Source organism: Callorhinchus milii, unplaced genomic scaffold (genome assembly GCF_018977255.1).
Source record: "Callorhinchus milii isolate IMCB2004 unplaced genomic scaffold, IMCB_Cmil_1.0 Scaffold5, whole genome shotgun sequence".
NCBI lineage: Eukaryota > Metazoa > Chordata > Chondrichthyes > Chimaeriformes > Callorhinchidae > Callorhinchus > Callorhinchus milii.
In genome coordinates this window covers 5,037,627-5,062,793 of record NW_024704746.1, presented here as the reverse complement: position 1 = coordinate 5,062,793, position 25,167 = coordinate 5,037,627, and the positions used below count along the sequence as shown (strand labels likewise).

Here is a 25,167-nt window from a genome sequence, read left to right as displayed (position 1 = left end):
GAGGTGAACTCAGTGCACCACATGATGTATTGAACTGTGAAGTTAAGGAATCCCCAAGGGACACTGGCTGTCCTGCTCAGCCTTATCTGATGTCATTCAAGGGCGTGATGGTGGACTAGACAGGGGAGAGCAGTATCAGCTCGGTACTATTCCCTCTTCATTGCTGTCAGGTAGCCCTGTTGAGCACCTGATGTCAGATTCCAGATCATGTCAGCTGTTAGCTTGTCAGCTCTCACTGGCCCAATAATGGCCATGTGGGTGAGATAGGAGAGAGATAGGTAGCATTATCAGCCAGCATGAGTCAACACCTTGAAGATAGGAAAAGAGAATTCTCTAAAACACCAGCACAGTCTCCTCCAGGCTGAGAGCAAACAGTGCTTTTTTTCTGGAGAAAGTTGATTTATAATGTTGCTAGTGAGTCCTTAAAACCACCCTCTTCCCTGAAAATAAACCTGATGGCATAATCATTCTAGCTCCATGCTTGCTACAGACTACCCTGTGTAGTTACTGAGTGTGTGCCTGCTAAAATACTATTAAAATTATGATTCTCTATACTTTCAAACAGGCTGTAGGTGTGGTTTGTCCACCTCTGTGTAGTGACAGCTTTAAAGTGAAGTGAGATAAGGGGACAAGGATTGTCGAGTTGCCTTAACTAGATGCGCAGAGATTTAAAGAAAGAGCGAAACATTCAAGAAAATATTGCACGTTGCTGTATTAAATAAAACTCAGAGATGATATTTGTGATGGAGTTTAGAAGTAATTTATTGACGTTGTCATGAATGTTGGGTTTTATTCTGAGTTATTGGGTGGGGTGCAAGCTATAAGGACTGAATTGTATGTCTGAAAGAGAGGAAATGAACAGAACTTCACTTCTATGCTGTTTACAGGGTTGGGGGGCTGGGGGGCAGGGGTGCATTTGATTGCAGGGGAAGGCGGGTAAATAATTTGGGAATGTATTGATTTAAGAGCGTGTCTTGAAATGTATAGACACTCTCTGCCTCACAGTGTAGCAGTCAAGAAACTCGCTTCACATCATCTGTAGGCTCCAATCCCAGTGTTTGTTGGTGACCATGAGCAATGGCCCTTATTCCCTGGCTGTGGGGACATTTGCTGTGCCACTATTTGGATACCTTACCGCACAGAAAGGGGGGAAGCTGATGGTAAGTGTAATTCACTTTAGAACAGGCAGGGTCTGAGGTGAGAGTTCAGGGGAGGGAGGGAGCAAATGGTAAGTAATGTTTAAAATGTATATAATGTGAACTTTATGCTTGATCTAGACTATCTGGACTTCTGATCTTACAATGTGTGGCTCTGACAAAGCCTGGAGCTGTGGTACAGGGTAATACTCAGCTCTTGTCCTTTATTTTCTCTTTTTTTGCTTCCTTGTTGTAGACACTGCTCTCCTGTCCACTGCTTCTTCTCTGTCTTTACGTCTCACCACTGGGCCTCTCTCAGTGTCTGTTTCCCAAACCTTCACCCCAAATTCCAGCTGTACATCTACAACCAGCTGGTCAGGTACTGTGCAACCTCTGCTTCTCTCACTGCTAGAGCATGCTCTGATTCCGCACATGCACGTGGGGAGAGGGAGGGGGCAGAGCCCAAGGGGCCTTTACTGTCTCATTTAAGTTCTATAGATGCGCAAGTTGCTGGTGTGAAATCTGTTGTTGTCTTTACATATATACCTATTAAAGGGGCATTATTACACAGGGTTGTAAGGGTTATTGAGCTAAGAGTCTGAGTGCACACTTCTTTCCCTGCTTACACTCCACTGCTGAGAGCTCAATTGTTGTTTCCCAGCTCCGCGGAGAGTACAAAATCTTTCCCTGTGCAGGATTGGCAGACACCAAGCCATTAGGGACCACTGCTGGAGGAACAGCTGGTATTGAACCCACTAAAATAGTGCATTTAAGTTGCAAGGGAAGGAGTGTAAATATCAGTATGTGTTACTGGTACCATTCTCGCTGCTTGTGTGACTGGAATCATTCTACACTTTGGAATAATACTTTTGCAGTTTATGCTGTTATTAGCAAATCAACTGAAGAATGGACTGCTCTGAATTTGAGCTGTAAGCCTACCCATCGTATAGAGGATACAGTTCAAGATCCTGGTCCTCACCTTCAAAGCCTTCCATTGACTTGCTCCCCCCCCCCCCCCCACCTCTGTGACCTTCTAGCCCTCTATCAACCTGCCCGTTCCCCCCGCTCAGTGGGTTCCGACCTGCTTCATGTCCCCTGCCTTGCCCACCCTGCCGTTGGCAGGCGGGCCTTCTGCCACTCTGCCCCAACCCTCTAGAGGTCCATCCCACAGTCCCTCTGACCTGTCTCAAGAGCCTCCTTTTCAACCATGCCTTCGTTCACTCTCCTTCCCCCCCCCCACCCACCCACCCTCCATCCTTCCCGATCCTGACCCCTAGCTCGGGTTCGAAACACTGAATGTCCAGTGCCTTCGGACGTCCTCCTGATGTGCAAGGCGCTATACAAATGTAATGTTGCTGTTGTTGACAATCGGGAGAGCAATGCCTTTTTAATGGTTACAGTGATCACATGTATTTGGTGAGCACTAGACATTTCCGTTCGCAAAAATATTGAGGCTTGCAAAAATACTTTGGTGAAATGTCACAGCATTCACTTAGCGCACTTAAAATTTAATTTTTTTGCTTTCATATATTTAACATAAGTAATGGCACCAGCGACTCAGTTGAGTGCTGAAGTAGCTTTGGTTGTGAGTGATTGCAAAGCATGTCAAAAATTGAGACCACAAAAATCATTTGCATGCCACTGGGCTGTTCAGAATCCTGCTTTCGGGTTGATTCCCATTTGGGAAATGGAAATGTTACACCGATGCAGCAGAGATACCATGTTTAAGAGAATTTTTTTATTATCTCAGTTGATTCTGTTCTGCCTATAAAAGCTAACTGGACCTATCCTCCAAATGCGGGTGGCTAGACCACTGATCAAATCAGGGAGACACTGGGAAATCCTGCATTTTGTTTGATGGTAACATTCAACTCTGGATCAGAAGGTTATGGGTTCTAACCTCACACCAGAACCCATAGTCTTGGCTGATACTTCAGAGATTTGGTGCCTTATAGAAGTTGCTATCTATCTCTGTTTTGGTGATTCAAGTACTAGTTGATTGCAAGTTCTTTATCAACTGAGAAGATGTGAAAGGTCCTCTTGGGTACATATAATCTGCTTCAGGCCAATCCATAAAACTGCCCAACCTCAGAATTCAGTGACCGCTTCAGTGCCAACTGACACTGGAAAAGTTGCCAAGGTGAGTAAATTGTAAACCATAAATTATATTTATATAGTCATTCACGTTGGGAGGATGTCTTGTTGTCAGCCATTCTTGTTTGTTTCTCAAACAAGACTGCTTTGCATAGTTGTATTGCAACTGTCTGATGTCACTATAGTTAGAATGACATCTTTATCAGTCACAAAAGTTGCCCTGAACCAGTGTTGATTCCCATGGACAGTTGCTTCCACGTATCACTGGCGGGTTATGAATGGAAGATCTTCCCATTAAACTTTGTTTTATAAATCTTTAATTCCATCTCAGCAGTGTGAGATTTAGCCTCTTCCCACAGTGGGATCATCCCTCACCATTTCCACACACCGCACCCACACACCACACATGCGCACCAGAAGTAGTTTTTTTTACGCACAGAGAGGGATCGATAGCTATAACATGATTCTAGGAAGAATGGTCAAAACCAGGACACTGGACTCATAAGAAACAGCTTGAGGTTGCAATGGGTTAATATTCTGGAATATGAGATTGAATGGACTGAATAACCTACCCCCCCCCCCCCCACCATGTGCCATTTCTATTTCTGACCAATGATTGTTCAGGCCTCTGAGCTGAGCAGACCATGAGCTGAGCAGACCATGCAACTGGGCTTCTGGAACGAATTGGCTGACTAGCTGCTTCTGTAAATCGGATTTAGCCAAACCTGAAGTTTTAGAAAGTGAAGAAGCCTTCGAGGAAGAGGAGGAGATTGCATCTCAGTGTACTTTGTCACGAGTTTGACTGCAATAGCCGTCATTGAGCAATAAGCTACAGGATGCTTGAAGCAGTTGGCTAACTTGCTAAGTGGAACACTTTAACCCTTTGTTGTGCTGTCAAAACAATATGTCGACATTTCCATGACATCCCACCATTCCTGCCCAGTTTCTTATATTTTTGAGGGGGGCTGAAAATTTGGAGTGCAATATACACCGACTAAAATTAATTTGTTTTATAATATGACTAAACATGGCATTAATTATTTTAAATTATTAGCAAGGGTGCATTGACTGTTTGTGGCACATTGCTGTGTGCAAATTGGCTTCCCCATTCACCTACAAAATACAGCCACTGCACTTTACCGTCCATGGTCTTGCTCCCCCTATCTCTCCTGCCCTCCCCCATTCAGACCCCAACTGCCAGCTCAGGTCCAAAGCCCCTGATTATCAGCGCCCTTGGATATCTTTCCGATATGAAGGACGCTATACAAGTGTAATTTGTTGTTGTTGTTTGCAGCCAAACCTGTGAATTGCTTTTGAGAAGTCATAAAAGTCATATAATCCATATTAGGTTTCAAGGGGGAACTAGATAGATATCTAAAAAGGAGTAACTTGCAAAGTTGTATGGGGGAAAGACAGGTAAATGGGACTCAATGTGCATCAAAGTACATTACAGACATAATGGGCTAAACTAGCTTTCTACTGTGCAGTAAATTTCTATAGCTCTTGATGATAAAATCCTGCTTTAGATAGTGTTTAGAATTAGTGGTCTAATGCACTGTAATTTGTGTAATGTCATTTTGAAGGTAATATTTAACCATTACACGAGTATTGTCGAATTGTGCCTGAGGTTAAATGTATTGCTTTGTTGTGTTCTTGTGTGAGCTGCTGAGAGAGGAGACCGTTGTACATCTCACTGCTTTACCTTTCTGTGGATACAAATATGATGGGCTAAATGGTTACCTCCTGTGCTATAATTATTATTCAGAACTCTGTAGCTCATGTCCTCTCCCGCACTAATCTCTTTGAACCCATCCTCGCTCAGCTCCACTGGTGCCCCATCCCTTGGAAGATAGAGTTCAACACCCTTGTCCTCGCCTTCAAAGCCTTTGATGGCCTTGTTTCACTCTACCTCGGTGACCTGCTAGCCCTATACCGGCCTGTCTGCTCCTCTGCTCAGCGGCATCCAGCCTGCTCCACATCCCCTGCCCTTCGAAGCCGGCGGGCCTTCAGCCTCTCTGCTCCCACCCTTTGAAACTCCATCCCACAGTTCCTTCGCTTCGTCCTCCCTTAAGGCGCTTCCTCGACGATCGTGCCTTTTGTCACCCTCCTACCCCTACCCTCTCTGCCCTCCACTTCTCCTAATCCCAACTTCAAGCTCGGGTACAAATTCTCGACTGTCCAGCACCTTGGGAGGTACTCCCGATGTGAAAGGCAGTGTAAACATTTAATTTGTTGTTGTAAATAGACACTGATTGTCACTGAGGTAACCTGAGAGTGTGGCCATGAGAAGGAGCAAGTTTCCAGTGTGTGAAACAACATTTTCATGATATTTGATGGAGTCTATTGGTGAACAGAAAAACACAGAAGCAAAGAGCACTGAGTTTGTCTGCAGGGCTTGTGGTTAAAAAGCTGTATACAGAATAGATTAGGGGGGTGGCTGAGAAGTGGTTTGCCGTGCATCACAATGATGGCAGTAGTTGCAGCTGCCGTCGCAGTCTACCTGAAAACCTGACTGGATGGCAAGTTGTAATGGACATAATACAAGGGTTGCCAAATATCTTACAAGAATACTTATTGCAAATGACTTGCAGAGTAATGGAAAGTAAAACGCTATTGATTTGGAAGTGGTGAAGCTGTTATTAATACAGGCAGAATTATAAAATGTACCATTTTGCAGCAGGTAATTAAAGCTCATGTTGTGTACTTTATTACTTTCTGTGAAAAGCACTGTATAAATGCAGGATGTAATTTTTATACTTTTGTTTTCTGAATAGGCGAGGATGTTTAACTTTGCTTAACTACTCAAAATTCAAGTTCTTTTGAATTTACTGCAAATTGGGGTAATCTCCAAATCAGGGCATTGCATTAAGCCAGCACTTCTAATATTTCCTTAAGTTTAACTGCAAATGATTGAAGAGCATCAAATATGCTTCAACGGTAAATTACAGCATAGCAGTTAACCTACACCAAGGCTGAAGAATACCTTAAGATGCACTATCTATTGTGTAGAATGATACGACACTGACACAAGCCATTTGGCCTGAGTGGTCCATCCTGGTGTCTGTGCCCACACATGCCTCCTACGCCTCCTTTTCTGCCCTCCTTCATGCATGCATTGTTTCTCTTAAATACTTTGATGTCTTTTGCTTCAACCACAGGTTCTGGCAGTGAGGTCTACATTTTCAGCACGCAAGTGGGAACAGCCTATTAACATCCACCTTATCAAATACTGTTTCATAATAATAGTAATAATTCTTGCATTTGCTATAGCGCTTTTCACGTTTTCTAGACATCTCAAAAGCGCTTTCACAGAATATGCTGTAAAGTGAATTGACCATATATTTGTGGGCGAAACGGGGGCATAATCTTAAACGCCTCAAGCAGGGCCCCCCCCCTCAATCATCTCAACTCCAGAGAGAACAACTCCAACCAGTTCATTCTTCATTGATAGCTGTATCCACTCATTCCTGGTAACATCCTTGTAAATCTACCCGTAATCTTGCCAATACTACAATATGTTTTGGACATAGATGCATCTCTTAGCCTTCAATCTCTTTTGCTAAAACTCTTTAACATCATCTTTCTAACAGCCTGTTCTGCATAGTCACCAACACCCTCTGTATATATTATATACATCTAAGCTGTTCACCTTCTCTCTTATGAGCTTGCATCTGTGTTTCCTTATTGTAGTAGTTGTGGTTGTGCCAAACTTATTATGTTCCAGTTTATTGCTAGCTCCACCTCTCCCTCAAATCCTGAACCAGGGAGATTCTGTCCCCTGAACCTTCTCATCTCCAGTGTACACATTCCCAGCACGGTACCCTTCCTGTCTAATTCACCTGCCTAATCGTTTTCCTAGATCTCCAAACGCAAGTGCCTTCTAGTGATGAATGTGTAGCTGTTGGGAACAATTCAGAGTTGCTTAATCCTCAAAACTAAGTGAAGTGAGCTGAGCATAGACCTAGATGAGTGTGAATGTATGTGTATGTATTGAAATCTTTTGGGTATCTGGAAAAAATGAAAAACATCTTTAAGAGATCATGTACAGCTATTCCAGCTGCTGTCCATAAGTTCTTTTGTGAGGAATTAGAATCATGAAGAGGAGGAATATTATAGGGTATGGGGAGCAGGCATGAGAGTAGCTTGAGGTTGGCTTGTTTGAAGAAAAACAGCACAGACTTGATGGGCCAAATGTCCTGTTTCTGTGCTGTAACTTTCTTTGATTCTAACCAAATGTTCAGGTCCTTCGACATTTAGTTGAATTACATTTTACAAACTCAGACTTGTTCAAAGGGCATTGTATAAACCTTTGTATTGAGCTACTCTGAAACATTTCAAAACACTTAGTTACTCATTTGGAGTGAATATTCTGTAGATTGAAGCTGCCACAATACACACCGGCTCGCTCGATGAGAATCCTGTCAAATACATTGATTAACCACTTTGTTTGTTGAAAGTGAAGTCTGGCCACTTAACACTGCAGGTGCTGTTAGAGGCAGATACAACTCTGCACAATCCAGACACATGAATTAATAGGAAAATGGTCAAATTTGGCCTCCGAGATCCAAGTGAAGAATGATTTGTCCAAGATATTGAAATTGTAAACATAAATCTTCATGCTTGTACAGATTGTACGAATGTTAATGTTGTGTTTACTTTGACTAGGTTCCTCACTAAGCGGGAGCAGAAGCTTATGCACCGGCGCCGCCATGCTGAGGAGCTGTTGGAGTGGAAACATCGGCTGGATGCAGAGGAAGCTGAGATCCGCAGGATGGAAAAGCAGGCGCTGGCTGCCTGGGACAAGGAGCTCCTCAGGCAAAAAACTGCAAAGAGAGAGTCCAGTGAAAGAAGCCCAGGGTCAAAAGGTCTGAAGCTCACTTTCTTACTCCCAATTTTCACACCTCAGCTCCCCAATGTGGTGGCTGGGGCTGCTCTACACATCCACAGGGTATCCAGGGTTTGTGAGCTACTGACAGCACAGTCTGAGTTCAGGTGTGGAAACCCCAGCGGTTTATTTCCCTTCCACAGCCTCATCTAAGTTCAGCACTGGTCCCGGCTTGGTTCAGAACTCTCTTGGTCTGTGTGGTTCAGTTAAACACCATATGATGATTTTACCCACTGTGCCATCAGGCAAACCCATGGCCTTGCTGCCATTTCCATCTCTGCCCCGTTTGCTACCATTACACACTATTCACTACATTACACCCCTTACCTGCCCACCAGTTGCTATCATGTTCAGACACCAGAATTTGAATTACATTTGATTATGAGTCAGTTAGATTTGATTTACACTGATTTGTATCAGCAATGAATGCAAACTTTTTTTCATTGTATATTTTTATAAGACTTAAAAAGCAAGTCAAATGTGTTCTCCACACTTTAATACAACTACATTTATAACTTTTGCTGTGAGAATTTTACCTTGAAATCTTGATTTACTTTTATAAACTGGGACCAGTGCAAGGCGCTGGGAGTCTTTATATCCAGATATAAGCAAACCTCTGGAGTAAAGGAGGCATCAAACGCAAGATATCAGCTCATGTCAGATTGTCTGCCCCATCTGATTGTTACAAAGATTTCTGATTTTAAAAAAAAAAGGATTTAAAGTGACTGCACAGTCACAACAAGAGACATCTTTAGATGGATTTCGAACACAGATAAAGGTGGTGGGATGGCAGACAAAGGGCAGGTGCCAAGTGGATGAAGCTTTGTGAACCCATTATCATTAAGCAGTGTGGGTTCAGCCCTCTCAGGCCTATTCATTTCAAGTCTGTTCTCATCTGATCAGGGCTCTGAATTTTGGAGTCCTTTTTATTATTAAAGGATAGAAATAAAAGCTAAAGATGTTAAATTATATGTAATTGATTTGAAATGAGATAGAAGAAATAAATCCAGCATGTTACTTCCAGTTAGTCCAAGAAACAAGACTGTGTGAGGCAGTCATAGGTTCAAGGGAGGGAAGGACAAGTTTAAGACTCATACCAAGTTATTTCTCTTATCAGTGAGTAATCAACAGTGAACTAAACTTGCTGATGGCAATGTTTCTTTTGACTTTTGTTGATGTAGACACAGCAAGTGAGGAGGAGTGCCCAGCACCGTCAAGCTCCCACTTCAACAGCGATAGTTCCATTCCAGAGGAGGTTACCAGTCCCCCTGCACAGAGTGTGGAGTCAGCGTCTGTCACCCAGAGGAAGCCCTCCAACCACGAGAGGAGTGTTTTTATATCAGAAGCCTATTCCCAGGAGTTTGAATCTGTGATTACACCAAGCACGCAGGCAAGCAACATTGTACACTTTATTTCTTGAAGTTCAAAAATATGTTCTTGCTTTCCCCTCTGTTCCGTCCCTGCACTCCAAAGGCAGCAGAATGAAGATGCTTACCATCACTGACATAGCTGAAGGCTTGAGGTCAGGGCCTCACTGTGTGGGGCAGTCACATATGTGAGCAAGCATCCTTCATAAGCTCTCCCTTGCCCAGATGTTCTTGTTGATGTGTTTCCGTTTATCAAAAAACTTTATTAATGTTCCAACTATTTATTGCATTTTGTTTCTCGTGTAGTCTCCTCCCTTGAAAGTGAGTGTCACTGATTCAAAGCAAGATGGCCAAAAAAGCAGCTCCAGTCTCAGTGTGGAGATCAGCCCCCCAGGAAAGGCACGGAAACCATTTGGTAGCTGGTCTGATGAGTCTGTTTCTATGACATATTCAGGTAAGAAAACACTGGCACACATGTGAATTTTACTCAGTTACTCAGTTTCCTGCAGTCAAAAATGAACAACATCTAAAGCACTCAATATTGTAAAATGCAAGCTGAGTTGCTCTGATGAGGATGGCTATAAGATTATGGATCATGATCCTAAACACCTTTATCAGGTCCCCTCTTTTCCTTCAATCTCCCCACTTGCTATTTCTTGACTGTTAATGGTTTTAAAAAAAGGTTACAGTGCAATTGTGGTGAAAGTTCTATCTCAGCATTGCCATTTGTTGAGCACATGAGTGAGTTTGTGTAATATAACCCAGGAGAGCATCTGCTTTACAGAAACCGCTTCAGACCAGAGTGACATTGAGAGCAGGATCCGTGCACTGAAGGCCGAGCTCAAGAAACGAAAGTCCATTGTAGATCAACTCAAGAAAGAACAGAGGAAGAGACAGAAGGAGAGACTGAAAGCACAGGAGGCCAGCCTCCTCAAACAGCTGGAGGTAAGAATACAGTGCATATCTATTGCTTTGACTAGATAGTGAAGGATTATTGTCTAATAATTCCTGTCAAGGAACTTAGCAAATCGCACTAAAGTGTGGATGAAATCAGGAAGTACTTTTCCACACAAAGGGTGGTGGAAATTTGGAACTCCCTCCACCAAAAGGCTGTGGATGCTTCATCAATTGAAATTTTCAAGACTGAGGTGGATAGATTTTTAGGTCGGGGTATCAAGGAAATGAGGTGGGTAAATAGAGTTGGTACAGATCAGCCATGATCTAATAGAATGGCGGAATAGGCTTGAGGGGTTCCTATGATCTCTAAAAGTGCCCTTTTTTTGTGGAGTCCTGTAGCTCAGTAGTTAGAGCACTCGCTTTGCAAGCGAGAGACCTGAGTTCAATTCCAGGCAGAGGGCGAAACCTTGGGCAAGTTTCCTTACTCCACACAGAGCCTAATAATAATCCCTCCAAAAAAAACGAGTGCCATGTTGATATTTGCAAAAAAAAGATGGCAGTGATTAATATTTAGATACAGTATAAATCCTGTGCATCATTTGTAATCTTTATGTGCCATGATATTACCTCAGATATAAATGCTAGGGGTGTGAAATAATTCGGTTTAACATTGGACTGTGCAGGACCCTTTAAGTGGATCTCTTCTGCCAATTGTAGCCCAAGCTGCTGCCTCAGGTGAAATGAGCTTCCTCATTAATTTCCATGTGCTTCTGTTTCATCACTAGTCCTATGACGAATTCATCAAGAAGACGCAAGCTGAGCTAAGCAAAGACCTAGATCTATCTACCTCAACAAAACCACAGATCAAAACTCCATCCAGTTCTGCTGAGAAGCTCAAGATTAAACCACACTCTCTGCAAAGGTATTAGGCCGTCAGTGCCACAGACATAAACCAATAACCCACCTGAAGAAATTTTCTTTGGCTGACTTTATTTAAAGGAGAAAGCCAAGTTCTTGGCAAACCATATGGGTGGTATCAGTGATTCTGCTCTGGGGTGATTTGTCACTGAAACCTTTGTCACAGTGGTAATATGTGTCCAAGGAGTCAGTGATCTTGGGAAGCTGCTACATCTGACCTGTATAGTTCAGGAAGTATCTAGTTAGTCCATATCACAAAAAAAGAAAAATCTGGTCACTCAGTGCATGACTGTTTATGAGACATCACTGTGCATAATTGGCTGCCACGTTCACCCACAAATACTGTCAATCCACTTTACAATATATTCTATGAAGCACTTTAAGATATCTCAATGACGTAATAAGGCGCTTTGTCAAATGCAAGGATTATTATCATCACAAAGGAGTCAATTCTTTATTTAAAAAAATACAATTTAATTTGTTAGAGATGTCTTCATTAAACCTATACTGAAGGGATTTTTTTTTAAAAATGAAGGGAATTCTAAGATTGTATGAGAGATATTCTCATGGTATGCTTTCCATGGAAAGTTTGGGACTCTGAATCCTTAAGTAATCCTGCTTAAAATCGACAAATGTTCTGGGGTTTTTTACGCCACATCTTGTCCCCATGTAATGTTACTTCTGGTAAAACTGGAAATTCTGCCTTGTACAATATCCACTTGGACTAGTGTTGTTGTAGTTTCAGAGCTCTAAGTGTGGCTTCTATTCCAGGAGTGAATCAGCCAAGAGCTGGAAATCCCTGACTGAATCTGAAAAATCCAGAGCTTCAGTGGGGTCCGCTACTGAGCAGGGTATGTATGTATTTGATGCTGTATTGTCAGAATTTAACTCATAATCCGCTGGACATTGTAATGTGTTCTGAACGGGGGCGAAGCCAGGATAAAGAATATGGCTTTATGGTTGCTAGGTAGAGTAGCTTATTGCTGAAGTTTACTGCGTCCATCTGCAAAAACATTTCAATCAGACTTAAAGCCCATGTTATGCCACAATTTGGTATTGCATTTTGTTGTTATCTTTTGATGAAATGTGAAAGGAAAAGCAGGTTACAGGGAGAACAAATGATTACAACTCTTATTTGAACTCGATTGTTACAGAATCTAGATCGTCGAGTGTGTCAAGCCAAAGATCCAATCTGCACCTGAGTGAGCTGAGATCAGTGAGTCTGAGCAAATCAGGAGTCTCTGACATCCGGACAGTTGAGTCTTCTCAAAGGCCTTCACCAGTCTCGAAGTCTATGAGATCTGGCCTGGAGTTTGCTGAGGGTTTGGACAATGTGTCCCTCTCTCTACTTCAGATTGGAGCTACTGAGTGTGGGCGCCTGCCAGATGTGTCAAGCATCAGGCCAGAGGATGGGTCTGGTGATGAAAGTGTGGTGTCAAGTCACAGATCCGGACAAGAAGATATTCAGGAGGAGCTTCAAACGATAAAATCGGAGGAATCTGAGGCAGATGAATTTCATGTTCTCTCCCAACAGTCTAATAAATCTGAACCCTTACTCAAGCTAGTTGATGTAAGTCCTGATCCTTTTCACACGCCTGAGTTACCTGAGACATTGACTCAGCGAAGCCCGGTGTCTCCCGAGGACAAGGCACAGTCACGAACAGTTGAACATGTTGAGCAGAATGTTGGGGACTTGCAGGAAGGGGATTACAGTCTGGGCAAGGAAGGCTCTGGTGACGAGGAGGATGGAGCAAGTGACCAGTCTGTTAGCTCAGTGAAGAGCGTCAAATCTAGCAAGTCTGATGTCTCTGCCAAATCTGTAAAGTCTGACCGTAGCGCAGTGAATAAAGGAACGCACAGAAATGATCCCCATCCTCAAGAAGTTTCAGCTCTCTCCACCAGAAAGGAGCCGACTTATTCCGAAGACTTTGAGTCAACACCCAGAAAGGAAGCATCTGAAGAACATACCAATACCTGTGTTGGAAGTTCCAACTCTGAATCGCTGGCGGCCTTTTCATCCCGGAAAGAAATGGGTGAACATTCCGTTGAGCCACCTGTGCTGTTCTTCCATGATCAACCAAAGCAGGAAGAAACGAGTGAAAAGGAAGGACGTTGCCAGAGTGTTTCATCAAGTATTGACTCCGATGCAGAAATCAGCGAGCATCTGAGTGAAAAATCCTTCTCCAGCAGCAGCCATTCCGAAAGACTGTGGGAGTTGAGGTCTCCAACGGAGAGGAGCAAAAATGAAGAGCGTAGTGACGTAGGCACTGAAGACTGTGTACCTGTGCTATCACCCTCTCCAGAGCACACCTCAACGCCAATGCCATTTGAAACAGATGAGCTGCCAACGTTCCAGATTGGAGATAGAGTTTTGGTTAGTAGCGTTCAACCAGGAACATTGCATTTCAAGGGCCAAACTAGATTTGCAAATGGCTTTTGGGCTGGGGTGGAGCTGGACAAGCCTGAAGGCAGTAATAACGGCATGTACGATGGCGTAGTGTACTTTACATGCAAAGATAAACATGGCATCTTTGCACCTCCACATAAGATTTCCCATCTTCCAGAGGGCTATGAGGAGCTGATCGATACGACTGAAGATGATGAAGAATCCTTGTTTGAGAGTAAATTAAATCAATATCTTGAAGCATTTAGTCAGGAAGAGGAAAAGCCATATCTTTCAAAGGATGAGACTCAGCAGGGTGTAAATGAACCCAAAGATTCTCAAACCAGTGAAATCCCAGCCAGTAAAGCAGGCTTAAAGCTGACTGCATCTAGCAACGACATACAACACACATCTATTCAGTTTTCTGACTCTAATATCATTGATTTGGGGCACATTATTAATGAATCTGCCAAAGCTGTGGAATCCTTTGTTTGTGATCAGAACTTGGAAGAGATTTTGCCAGAAACTGCTCCAGAGGATCAGTTAGAAAACCTGACCAAAGAGAACTTCAAACCACCTGATGGATCTGCAGAACCAGCTTCTGACTTGCTAACGACAGACACGGTTGATAATTTCCTCACTAAAGTGTCTATCCTTTCTTCAAATGATGCAATAAGGGAGAAAGAGGTTTCACCAGCTGGGCACGAAGTGTCTTCTACACCCCTCATGGACTTGTTGACCCGGGAAAAGGAGCAGCTCGAGGCCCAGCTCAGAGCATCACACTTGGGGCCTGCGTCTGAGGAAATCTTTGAGGAAAGTGAGAAGGTTCAAGCAGAGGAGGAACCAGAGGGCAACGAGACCAAGGCCAATTCGTTGGCTGACAATCTGCTGTCGTTCTTTGTCAAGGAGACAGTCAAACAGTTGCAAGACATCAAGAAGAGTCGCGATGGGAAGATCCACCTGACAAATGAGAAGCTAGATGTAGAATTGGCCGATGAATCCACTCCATGGGCTCCTGCCTTCCATGTGGAGGTGCAGGATGCTGCTGCGCTCCAGCTGCAGAGTCTTGTGGGAATGGATGACAGCGATGATGATCGAGAAGAACCATTATCTCCAGACCTTTGTGCTAGACCTGTAAGTACTTGCGTCTCTCTCTCTGGGCACTCTTAGTGTTGAAAGATTAAAGACTTCATGTATCTTTCCCATTATTTTCCCTCCCATCTCTTGGTACAGATAGTCTTATTCATAGTAACCTTCAGTTAATACCTTTCACTAGAAAAATATTGACTATTTGACAGACAAATACTTTTATTCACTGCAGCCTTTTCCTGACTGGAATTAAATGATTATAAGTACTTCTAAAGTCAGATATTCAACTTGTTCACTAGTCTATTGCTGTTCTTTGACAGGGCAGCCCAGTGTTTGGCACAAGTGGGCAAGAGGAGCTGGCCAAGAGGCTTGCAGAGCTGGAATGGAGCCGAGAGCTCCTGGATGACCTGGGAGATGAACAGGACTGGTTTGATGAGGATTTTGGGCTGAGCTCTCGCAAAGTGCAGCAGCCCGAGCCAAGCCAGCAGCCGCTGCAGCCAGCAGAGGTGCAGAAGACCGTACCTCAGAAAGTACGGGTGGAGCCATACTTTGCTGTGCCTCATAATGCAGAGGAGGTTGAGAAGATGGTCCATGTGGCAGCTGAGGAACTGTGGAAGTGGCAGGAGCTGGGCCAGGATCTGCAGGACATGCATATACCAGGGGACTACTTTGTCAACTGTAAAGGGCAGGATATCGAGAGTGTCAGTAAACGAGTTTATTATGAGGTGAGATATAACAAATGGTTTCAAAAACAAAATAATATTGTTGTTGCCTTCTCTCTCCTTTTTCTCTGTGCTTCCTCTATTTTTCTATCCCTCAATAAATGTCCTGCGTTCTTATGCAGTTGGATTTCTGGGCTTCTCGGATGGGTAGAACACGCTATACAATTGCTGAGTTGCTGCTTTGAGCTTTGCTTTATTCTCTGCATGAACACCACTGCTCCTTGGTGTAAGGTTAAATCCCCAGTAGGAAGAACAAGCAGACAATTTGCACACAATAGTGTCCCACAAACAGCCATGAAGCTAATGAACAATTTTATTTGGGGGAATTGTTGACCAGGACAGCAGGAGAGAGAAACTCCCTTCTCTTTTCAAATAGTAGCATAGGATCATCTACCTGAACAGGCAGAAGGGACTTTGATTTAACATCTCATCTGAAGGATAGCACCTCCAACAATGCAACACACACTCAGCCCTATATTGGAGTCTCAGCCTACACTTGTGAGTCCCACAAGCTTCTGGCTCAGACACTAGAGTGCTACCACTGAACCAGGTTGACGCATTTTAAATGTAGGTGAGGTGGATTGCAAAATCAGTGTTTCAGCACAGAAATAAGACATCGAGTCTGAGCTGCTATTTTGAGCCACCTCCTGCATTTCTGTTCTCCTGCTCACTTCCCACACTCTTGATGCATCTACGAAGCACCTAATTCTCCTTTAAGAGAATTAATGGGTTCTGCTTTAACCATGGTTGTACGAGACAATTCCACTTTGCAGCCACCCTTGTGATTTCTAACCTTCCCCTTTCATTTTTTTTCCGATTGTCATCTCTTTTGAACATAAGCTCAATGTTATTAACGGGCATAGAACCACGGATTGTGATTGTGTGGGCAATCGTTCTGTGCTGGCAGCCATCCAGAAGTATTAAAAGATTAAACTCATCAAGCTGAATATTTTGGGGAGGAACGGGGAATTGAGTGTAATCTTCCTGTGTCCTCAGGCCATGTTCAACTTGACGAGGGAGATTTTTAGTGAGATTTTTGCGGAAGACCCCAACGCCACCCAGCCTCCTTGGATGAAGTCCAGCCGGATGAGCTCAGCTTATTTCAGACGAGTGAGGAACCTGCAGGATATGGATGAAGTTAAGGTAATGTCACTCACAATGTAGTTGTCCCTCAACAGGTTGAAGTTTGAGTTATCTATCTCCATGAGCTTCACCAGATTTCCTCTCCGTGTCTTTGTAGGTTCACTGTTGTTTATTGGAGATCAAACCAATAGTGCCAACCTTCCCAATGGTTTTAAGGAATTTCTGGTGAGCGAACTGGTGAAAATTAAACAGCAGTTTAAATCTTCCCTCTGTTTATCTGCAGACCTTCATTTCCAACGAGGTGCTGAAACTGTTTGGGTTCAGAAAAGAACAGAACAATAAAACGGACTGGCAAAAGATGATGAAATTTGGCAGAAAGAAGCGTGATCGAGTGGATCATATATTGGTGAGTTGTGCAGTCATACTCTCCACGAGCTGGTTATAAAGGCAACATGTCCCCAGTACCCCACTAAACCATTGCATTTCATCATTTGCAGGAGAAGGTTGTCCAGTAGCAATACCCTCCTCTGGCGGAACTGCATCATTAGAAGCTTCAGGGCAAACAGAGCATTAGGCCTAACAAGCCCTTCCTTATGATAGTTTTCGACCAGAGTTACTGCCCAAGAATGTGCCCCAAGCAATAATAATAATCCTTGCATTTAATATAGCGCCTTCTCATGTCATTGAGACGTCTCAAAGCGATTCATAGAATATATTATAAAGTGACTTCACAGCCAGTTCTGCACAGCAGTGTTCACAGTTGGATTTTTTTTTGAAGGTTGTTATGATCTGGAATGCACTGCCTGAAAGGGTGGTGGAAGCGGATTCAATATTAACTTTCAAAAAGGAATAGGATATTTACTCAAAAATCTAAAATTACTAAGGCTATGGGGAAAGACCCAGGGAGTGGGACTAGTTGGATAGCTCTTTCAAAAAGCTGGCAAAGGCACGATGACCTCCCGTGTTGTAAAATTCTATGATTATATGAAGGGATTATTATCTCCAGATAGCGATCTGCAAATCGACTAACAACCAGGTTACTACTTACTACTAAGTATATGCTAGGTAAACAGAGGCGTGTGGAGTAAGGAAATTTGCTAAATGCGCCAGGAAATCGAACCCGGGTCCTCTCGCTTGTGAGGCAAGCGCACTAACCACTACACTACAGAACTCCAAGCAAGCTCTTTAATTGGCCTTGTTTTCTCTTCCAGGTCCAGGAGCTTCACGAGGAGGAAGCGCAGTGGGTGAATTACGATGAAGATGAACTCTGTGTTAAGATGCAGTTAGCGGATGGTATTTTCGAGGCCCTTATAAAAGACACAATAGATGTACTAAACCAGATTCAGGAGAAACGATCAAAGCTCGTAGCATCCTAACACCGACCGTGTCAGCAGATCACTGATGGAGAAAAAGTCTGACTGGCCATTCATTCAAAAGGTTAACGAGGCGAGGAGGAGGCAAACTCGTCCTTAACCCCCTGCAGACTTGTCACTTTGCCTTGAGCCAGGTTTCATTAATCGGTCATGGTCACCAGATAGTCTGGGGTTTTGAACCCATTCTAGACTTAGGTTGGCGGTTTCTTAGCCAGATATAGATACCAGAAGCTCCGATTTATTTTCCTATTTATATCCACCATTTTGTGATTTATTTATCTAAACAGTAGCAGAGACTTTCATTCAGAGGCATTCAAACAGACTTCTGTCATTGCATTAACAACTTCACTATAGGCTTCCCCCAATGTGGGTAAAGACACGGACCGACCGCTGGCTGTAGCCCTGCACAGAACAAGAGGTTGTAAATTCGGTTTCTGGTCATTTTGAGTTTGTGGATCTAACCAACCTGGGGACCGTCGTTGGGGCTACAGTCCCTGGTGGAAGAAGAGCAAATGGCAACCAGGATTTCCGCTACTGATCACTTGCCTTCAGTGATCTCTGCTGGAATTGTGGGTGTATGTCTGGTGAGGATAGGATTGGGCTTTGCTGAAATTGACCCCTCTCCCCTCCACCACCACCACACACACACACTTCAGTACGCGGAACGGATGAGCACTGGCAATGTATTGGAAGGTGGTGGTTCCATAAACGTGGAACTGTACTCCAGCTTATATCAGTTGCTTCAGGAGAGTAGAAGGGCAGAGGCAAAGTGTAATTTATTGGCATACCTGCTCTGGTATCTGTATTTGGTGTATGCTGTTTTTTGTGTGAGGTGAATCAAGGATAACAAATATCTTCTATTGACAATGATCGACCACTGTACTAATGAGCAAGAGTGTGCCTGCATGATTGACAGAGAAAAGTGATCCTTTACAGTAACTGTTTGATGTGATTTTTAAGTTATTTTGGATGTGGAAAATCTCTCTTTGTTCCATTGACGGACTCAGATATTGACCGTTAATGAGACTGGTTGACTGATGGAGGCTATTCAGGAGTTTCTCTGCAGTAATTCAGGCCAGACCCAAGCGTGCCAGAACAATGGAGACTGGAGCCAAGGTATTTATTATTCCTCATTTTGAGTTTGTGGATCTAACCAACCTGGGGACAGTCTGGGGACAGACAGATCAATGTGGCTGAGAGAACCAAGAGATATCTGTCCATCTTTGGCAAGTCATCTGACAGTTTATTCTCCCCCTCCCCCACCTGACAGGACATCCCGCTCTTCTTCCTCCCACCCCACCCCACCCCCCACCCCCTCCTGCACCTGTGTTCTGTCCCAACAGAGTCCAGTGTCCCTATAATTTCCCAATGGTGCAGCTTGCATTTCCCTACCACATGTGAAGCGTAACCTTCTTTGAAGAATAACTACCAAACTTGGTGTTAGAATGGCGGAAGATCCCATTTAAACTCACTCCTCGCCACAGCTATAATTTACCTTCTGCCAGCATGTCTGAATGCTGTCACCAATTATGTAGCTGTGCATTCTTTCAGTAAGTGGCCCAGAGAGACTGGGTGGCTTGTATGGGAGAATGGCCAGCAAGCAAGACTACTTCCCATTGATGGATCGCAGAGGAACTGAAAAGGGCATTTATTTTAAAGGTAGATGGTTGCACCCTTGAAGATTTGTGAAGAGCAGAAGGTTATTTTTGCATGTTGAAGTTTCCTAAAAAGATGATGGTGTCTGTGTGGCAGTCCATTTAATGTACTTAATACGGTTATAATGTGAAATCACATCAAAGGTGCACATTGTCAAAACCAGTGTCATGCCTCACTAAATCGGACCCAATCTTTTCCTTTGATGTTTGTAAGTCAGTTTGTAATTTTCTTTTTTTCAGAGAAAGGTTCACTCCTATAATTCTGTGTTAGTGGTCCAAAGTCTAGTTTGAGTTCAGCTTTATGGGCTGAAATTCTGATCGGTTTTGTGCATAGCACCAATGTGAATTTGACCACTAATGTGTCCCAAACCCCCCGTTATAAATGTGCATTGTGGAGTCCTGTAGCGTATTGGTTAGAGTACTCGTCTCACAAGCGAGAGGACCTGGGTTTGATTCCCAGACAGGGCGAAATGTTAGGCACGTTTTCGTATTCCACACGCCACTGCTTACCTAGCAGTAAGTACGAACCCAGTTGTTAGTGGGTTGGCGGATTGGGAGTAGTAATCCCTTCAAAAAAATAATAATAATAATAATTTGGACACTCAATCCATGTTTGTGGGACACTGCTGGGATGTAATGAGACGCTATATCAAATGCAAGGATTATTATCATCAAGCAATCGTGCAACCTTGAGTAATGCCAACCGGAATTTCCACCCACCTGTGAGTTGATCTCTAGTGAGAGAGATAAAATCTTAAATGAGTGTAGAAAACCATCCCAGTGTGACTGCTGAAAATAAACTGCATTCAGGGCCTTTTTTTGTGTGTGTGAATTATGTGCAAAGTTTAGCCAAAAATCTGTGTGCTGCGCTGGATTCGGTGAGATAGGTTTTGTTTCTTGCCTTAGTCTGTGCAGCTCAGGATCTCGGTCTTTGTGACAAGTGGGCTAAACTGGGATGAAAGTTATCCACAGATTGCTATACCTAAGCTTTCATCTTTCAAGACCACTATTGCTTGTTTTTTTCTTTTAAAAAAAAGTTAATAATGCTACGTGATGTAGCACCCAAAAGTGAGCTGTTGCTAAGCAGGATCTCTGCTCACAAGGCACAAAAGGGCAGGTTCATTCTGATTTTTAATTCCAATCGTTCAAAGCCCAGGCTGAGGTGGAAGCCCCAGGAAATCAAAGTTAAGCACTAGTGACTCAACGTTAAACCCAATATTTCTGTTCCAAGTTTTCAGAGTAGAGAGTGGTCGTGACCAGCCATCTGTAGAGCTCGAGTTTCAAAACGTTGCCTTAGTTTACCTATATACATGAGCAAGCCACTACTGTGCATTGTTCTGCAGGAATGCTGGCTGGTTCTACAAGACAGAAGAAAAATAAAAGGACTATTTATTAAGAACATGGAAGTGAAAATGCTGCTGTGGTCAGTGCTGTAATGGACACATCTCCATAGCATTGTACCCAGTCTCTCAAAGTGTATGCCAGGTGAACGAAGACAAGGAGACTTGCCTATTTACTGTACAGAACAGAACTACACAGAGGAGTACTCGACTGTGTACTGTGTATAGTGTGTAAATACTGCACAGACTGAGCATTCCTATTCAAGGCCATGTCCTTCCTCTTGCTATCTTGGGGAAAGGAATAATGTGTGTAATATGGAATTGTAAAATAATGGGTTTTCCTCTGTGTATACATATGTATATATATTTGATAACAAATTGTCTTATTAATACTTAAGAATTTTGTAAATAAACCTTTACTGATTTATAAGTGATTTTGATTTTTAATTCTCGTAAAGCTGACGGGAAGCTGTTTATTACACTAATCCTTTATGTGGACTTCGGATCAAACGTGGTGAGTCGTGGCGGATCAGACTGCCTTTGCTTGGTTGTAGGTTTCACAGGATGGACAGTGGCCCCTTTATATTTCATAGAATCTTACAGCACAGAAGGAGGCAATTCTGTCCATCGTACCTGTTTCTTTCTCCAGTAAGAATTATGGGTGAGTCCTGGCCAGCAGCGTAGTATGGAACATATCATCAAATCAGCAACCACTCTTGTCAGCACTGAGTTTTCTATGTAACGTGAGCTCATCGCCTATTTCCAGCCACTCATGTCATTCATTGTTTCATGGTTCTTGAGTCTTTTAGAACTTTTGACAATGAGAATCCGCATTATTACAAGCCTAAGCCAGTCACTATGGACAATAAGCCAGTCTGAGCATTTCTGACCCTTGTTCCAGGGCTAGCCAGCATAACTGGGCCTTCCAGTACATGCATATAATACGATATCAGATGGACGTGTTTAATGCTTTATTAGTTATTATTGGAGGTAAACAGAGACCATTGGTAGTGTAATCAAAAGCTGTCAGACACTTGACAAGTCAATTGATCAGTGAGGAACTAAAAATTACATCTCCAGTAAAGTCACAGCAAGTTACATTGGAAAAGGCTATGTATGAATACCAAAGCAGCCAAATTAAGCTGGGAGAGTGACCAAGAGGGAGCTCGTACCTGGATGGAACCGTTAAAAACAGTCTTGATTTAATCATCTGAAAACCTTTGGATATATCACCACCCTCTAACTACACAAATGGAACCGCTGGGATGTCAGAACTGGTAGGGGTGAAACATTACACAGCAGCATGCGGGACTCTCACTGATGTTAACTACTCTGAATCAATTCAATCAAAATGCCTGTCATGTTCCACCATCCGAGTTTGAGATCATATCTCATTGTTCATCTGCCATGTCTTCAGGATTTGCCCAAAGATTTTATATATATATATATATATATATATATATTCTGCTTTCAATATAATAAATGGCCCTCATGTAACTGGATCAAATATAGCACATTCTGGACTTGCTTACATAGGGAGAGACCATTTAACACAACCTGAGAACAGATCAGGATTGCTTCAAATGGTAAGTAACCTGCCGCACCCCCACACCCACCACACACAAATCTGATCATTGGGTCACAAAACATCTGTAAAGAGCAAACAGTATCACTGAAGTTATTATTAATAATTCTGAATTTTGATTAAACGCCTTATCATATTGTGGAGACGTCTCAAAGCTTTCTACAAGATTTTACTGTTAGCGTGCCTTGGGACATCCCCCAGTCATGAAAGCTGCTATATAAATGCACTTTTCTGTTGTACTCTGCTGCTGTTGAAGTTTGATGGCTGCTTATTTTGTACCCAGTAGGTACAGCAGAAACCGCCCTGAAGTAAATGACCAATTTTATTCATATTAATCATTGCATTTGATATAGTTCCTAATCACATCCTTGAGACATCTCAAAGCTCTTCAAAGAATATAATGTAGAGTGGATTGACTATATTTTGTGGGCGAAACGTGGCTGATAACCCCTTGCGCACAGCAATGTCCCTCAAACAGCCATGGAGTGGGTGACCAATGTTATTTGGGGAATTGTTGGCCAGGACACTGGGAGAGAGAAACTCCTTACTCTTTTTCGCGTCTTTGCCTTTGCAGTAATCCCCCAAAACAGATTGGAATGATGGGCATTTGGCCCAACACTAAGCGCAGCTTTGCAGTATTTTAAGTGTGCCGATGTGCTACCATGCGTGAAATATACCAACTATATAAATTAGTTGGTAGAGTGTCAGTAGAGACTGAGTTCAAAGTTTCAATGTGGGGCTTGAACCCACTACATTCTGACTAGGAGGCAAAAGTGCTACAGACTAAGCCAGGTTAACACCTAAGTCCCTATTTCTAGCCGGTTGCTGGTGGTTAGTACTCTATATACAGCATCACGTACAAAGGAAGAGGGATGTCCAACAGTGCAGCGCAGCCCCAGCCAGAATCACCCAGATGGCTAGTCTAACCTGCTGCTAGTGTCTACTGCAGCCAAGTGCTGCTGAGATATTCGTTAACCTTCTCTATTCCTGCACAGAAACCAGCCAATGCTGATGGTCTCAACATGAATCACCTAATCTAATCCTGTTCTCTGCTCATTCTCCTTCCCCACACCCTTTAATATTACTACAACATCCACAATAAGTTGCATTTAATATCGGGGGGATGTTCCAAGGCACTGCAGAAGTCAGGCACCCGAACTGGGAATCCAGAAAAGTGGAGGTTGGGAGGATACATGGTCTCTCGTTTGTGAGGTGAGTGCTGTAACCACTGAGCTACAGGACTTCACAGATAGGGCGGTGCAAGACTGTGGAGGGCTTTAAAAGTGAGGGCGAGATCTTAAACCCGATCCTCTGGGGGATAGGGAGCCAGAGACTTTTTTTTCAAGCATCTAATTCCCTTTTTAAATAATTTATGGATTCTGCTCCTACAATGGTTTGTGACAGTGAATTCCACATTTCAACCACCCTCTGTGTGAGAAATGGGCTTTCCATGTTACAGTTGTTCTGCTCCTGCTGGCTTTGATGACTGAACAATGAATGCAGTTCAGGGAAGCCCGTAGAGAAGAATGTAATAATGGGAGATATGAACTTGCTGAGGTGAAGAGAAGAATAAGAGACCAAGTAGAAAGGAGAGTAGATTTATTGAATGCATAAAGGAAAGTATGTAAAATCCATATTAAAACTGGCAAAGGGAATAAGTAAGCAATTCTGAAGGGTTAGCAGTCTGATGATGTATGATCTTATATTTCATATAGTGCCTTATCATGTTGTTAAAACATCTCAAAGTGCTTCACAGGATTTACTATACAGTGTATTGACTGTTTCCATAGAGAATTGTGAAAGCCTTTTTGTGCACAGCAATGTCCCACAAACAGCCATGAAGTGAATGACCCATTTTTTAAATCTAGATTGTTGGATAGGACACCTACACACTGCACTGGAGTGTCAGCCGAGACTGAGCTGAGATTCTAATGTGGGGCTTGAACACGCAACCTTCTGACTCCGAGGTGAGAGTGCTACCCACTGAGGCAGGCTGGTGGTAGGGAGGCAACTTGGGAATGGTGCCCTAATGTGATTATATTCCCACAATTAACAAAAGGTGAATGAGTTTAAAAATCACTAAAACGAAAATTACTAGAATTCATCAGCAGTGACAAAGTAATTGAGCACTCAAATACTTATGAGCTGTTCAAGTGGTGAGTTCCTGTGAGTCAAGAGTTCCTATTTGACTCTTTTCAACACCTTCTTGTTCCCTGCATTGACCTGCACAGATGCTCACACCAACTCACGGAGCCTGTGTAAAACCTTCAAAGCCTCGTTCAACCCCAACTATCCTTTAAATGTGTGTCCGCCTGACCTAGTTGTTAGTACTCTCAGGTGCCGTCCTTTGGATGAGACGTTAAACTGAGGTCCTGTCTACCTGTTCAGGTGAGGTCTAGAATATTAAAGCATGGAAGTACAAGTGTAGTTAGAGTGCTTGCCATTCCTCAGCAGAGACATCTTGTGTTCTGTCTTCGGCACCTCACTTTAATATATATATAGTGGTTTCAAAACAAGTCCATTGATGATTCCTCAGGATGATATATGGGATGAAATGTATGAAGAAGCTGGGTAATGTGGAGTTATTTAGGGGGCACCTGGGTGTCTGACATACAGAAACCCATGCTTAGAAGTATTGTA

General features: G+C 43.1%; 1 protein-coding gene across 1 annotated transcript in view; it reads left to right on the top strand.

The window, feature by feature from the left end:
- cep350 (centrosomal protein 350) overlaps positions 1-18,692 on the top strand; it is a 69,861-nt gene extending 51,169 nt beyond the window's left edge. Inside the window, exons 27-38 of the mRNA XM_042334956.1 lie at positions 1,393-1,515; positions 7,896-8,095; positions 9,297-9,505; positions 9,789-9,936; positions 10,267-10,427; positions 11,165-11,301; positions 12,069-12,148; positions 12,452-14,814; positions 15,090-15,494; positions 16,488-16,634; positions 16,858-16,980; positions 17,786-18,692. Coding sequence (XP_042190890.1) covers positions 1,393-1,515; positions 7,896-8,095; positions 9,297-9,505; positions 9,789-9,936; positions 10,267-10,427; positions 11,165-11,301; positions 12,069-12,148; positions 12,452-14,814; positions 15,090-15,494; positions 16,488-16,634; positions 16,858-16,980; positions 17,786-17,950 — 4,261 coding nt within the window. The 3' untranslated portion in view covers positions 17,951-18,692. The remainder of the gene's footprint in view (positions 1-1,392; positions 1,516-7,895; positions 8,096-9,296; positions 9,506-9,788; positions 9,937-10,266; positions 10,428-11,164; positions 11,302-12,068; positions 12,149-12,451; positions 14,815-15,089; positions 15,495-16,487; positions 16,635-16,857; positions 16,981-17,785) is intronic.
- Positions 18,693-25,167: the final 6,475 nt, after the last annotated feature.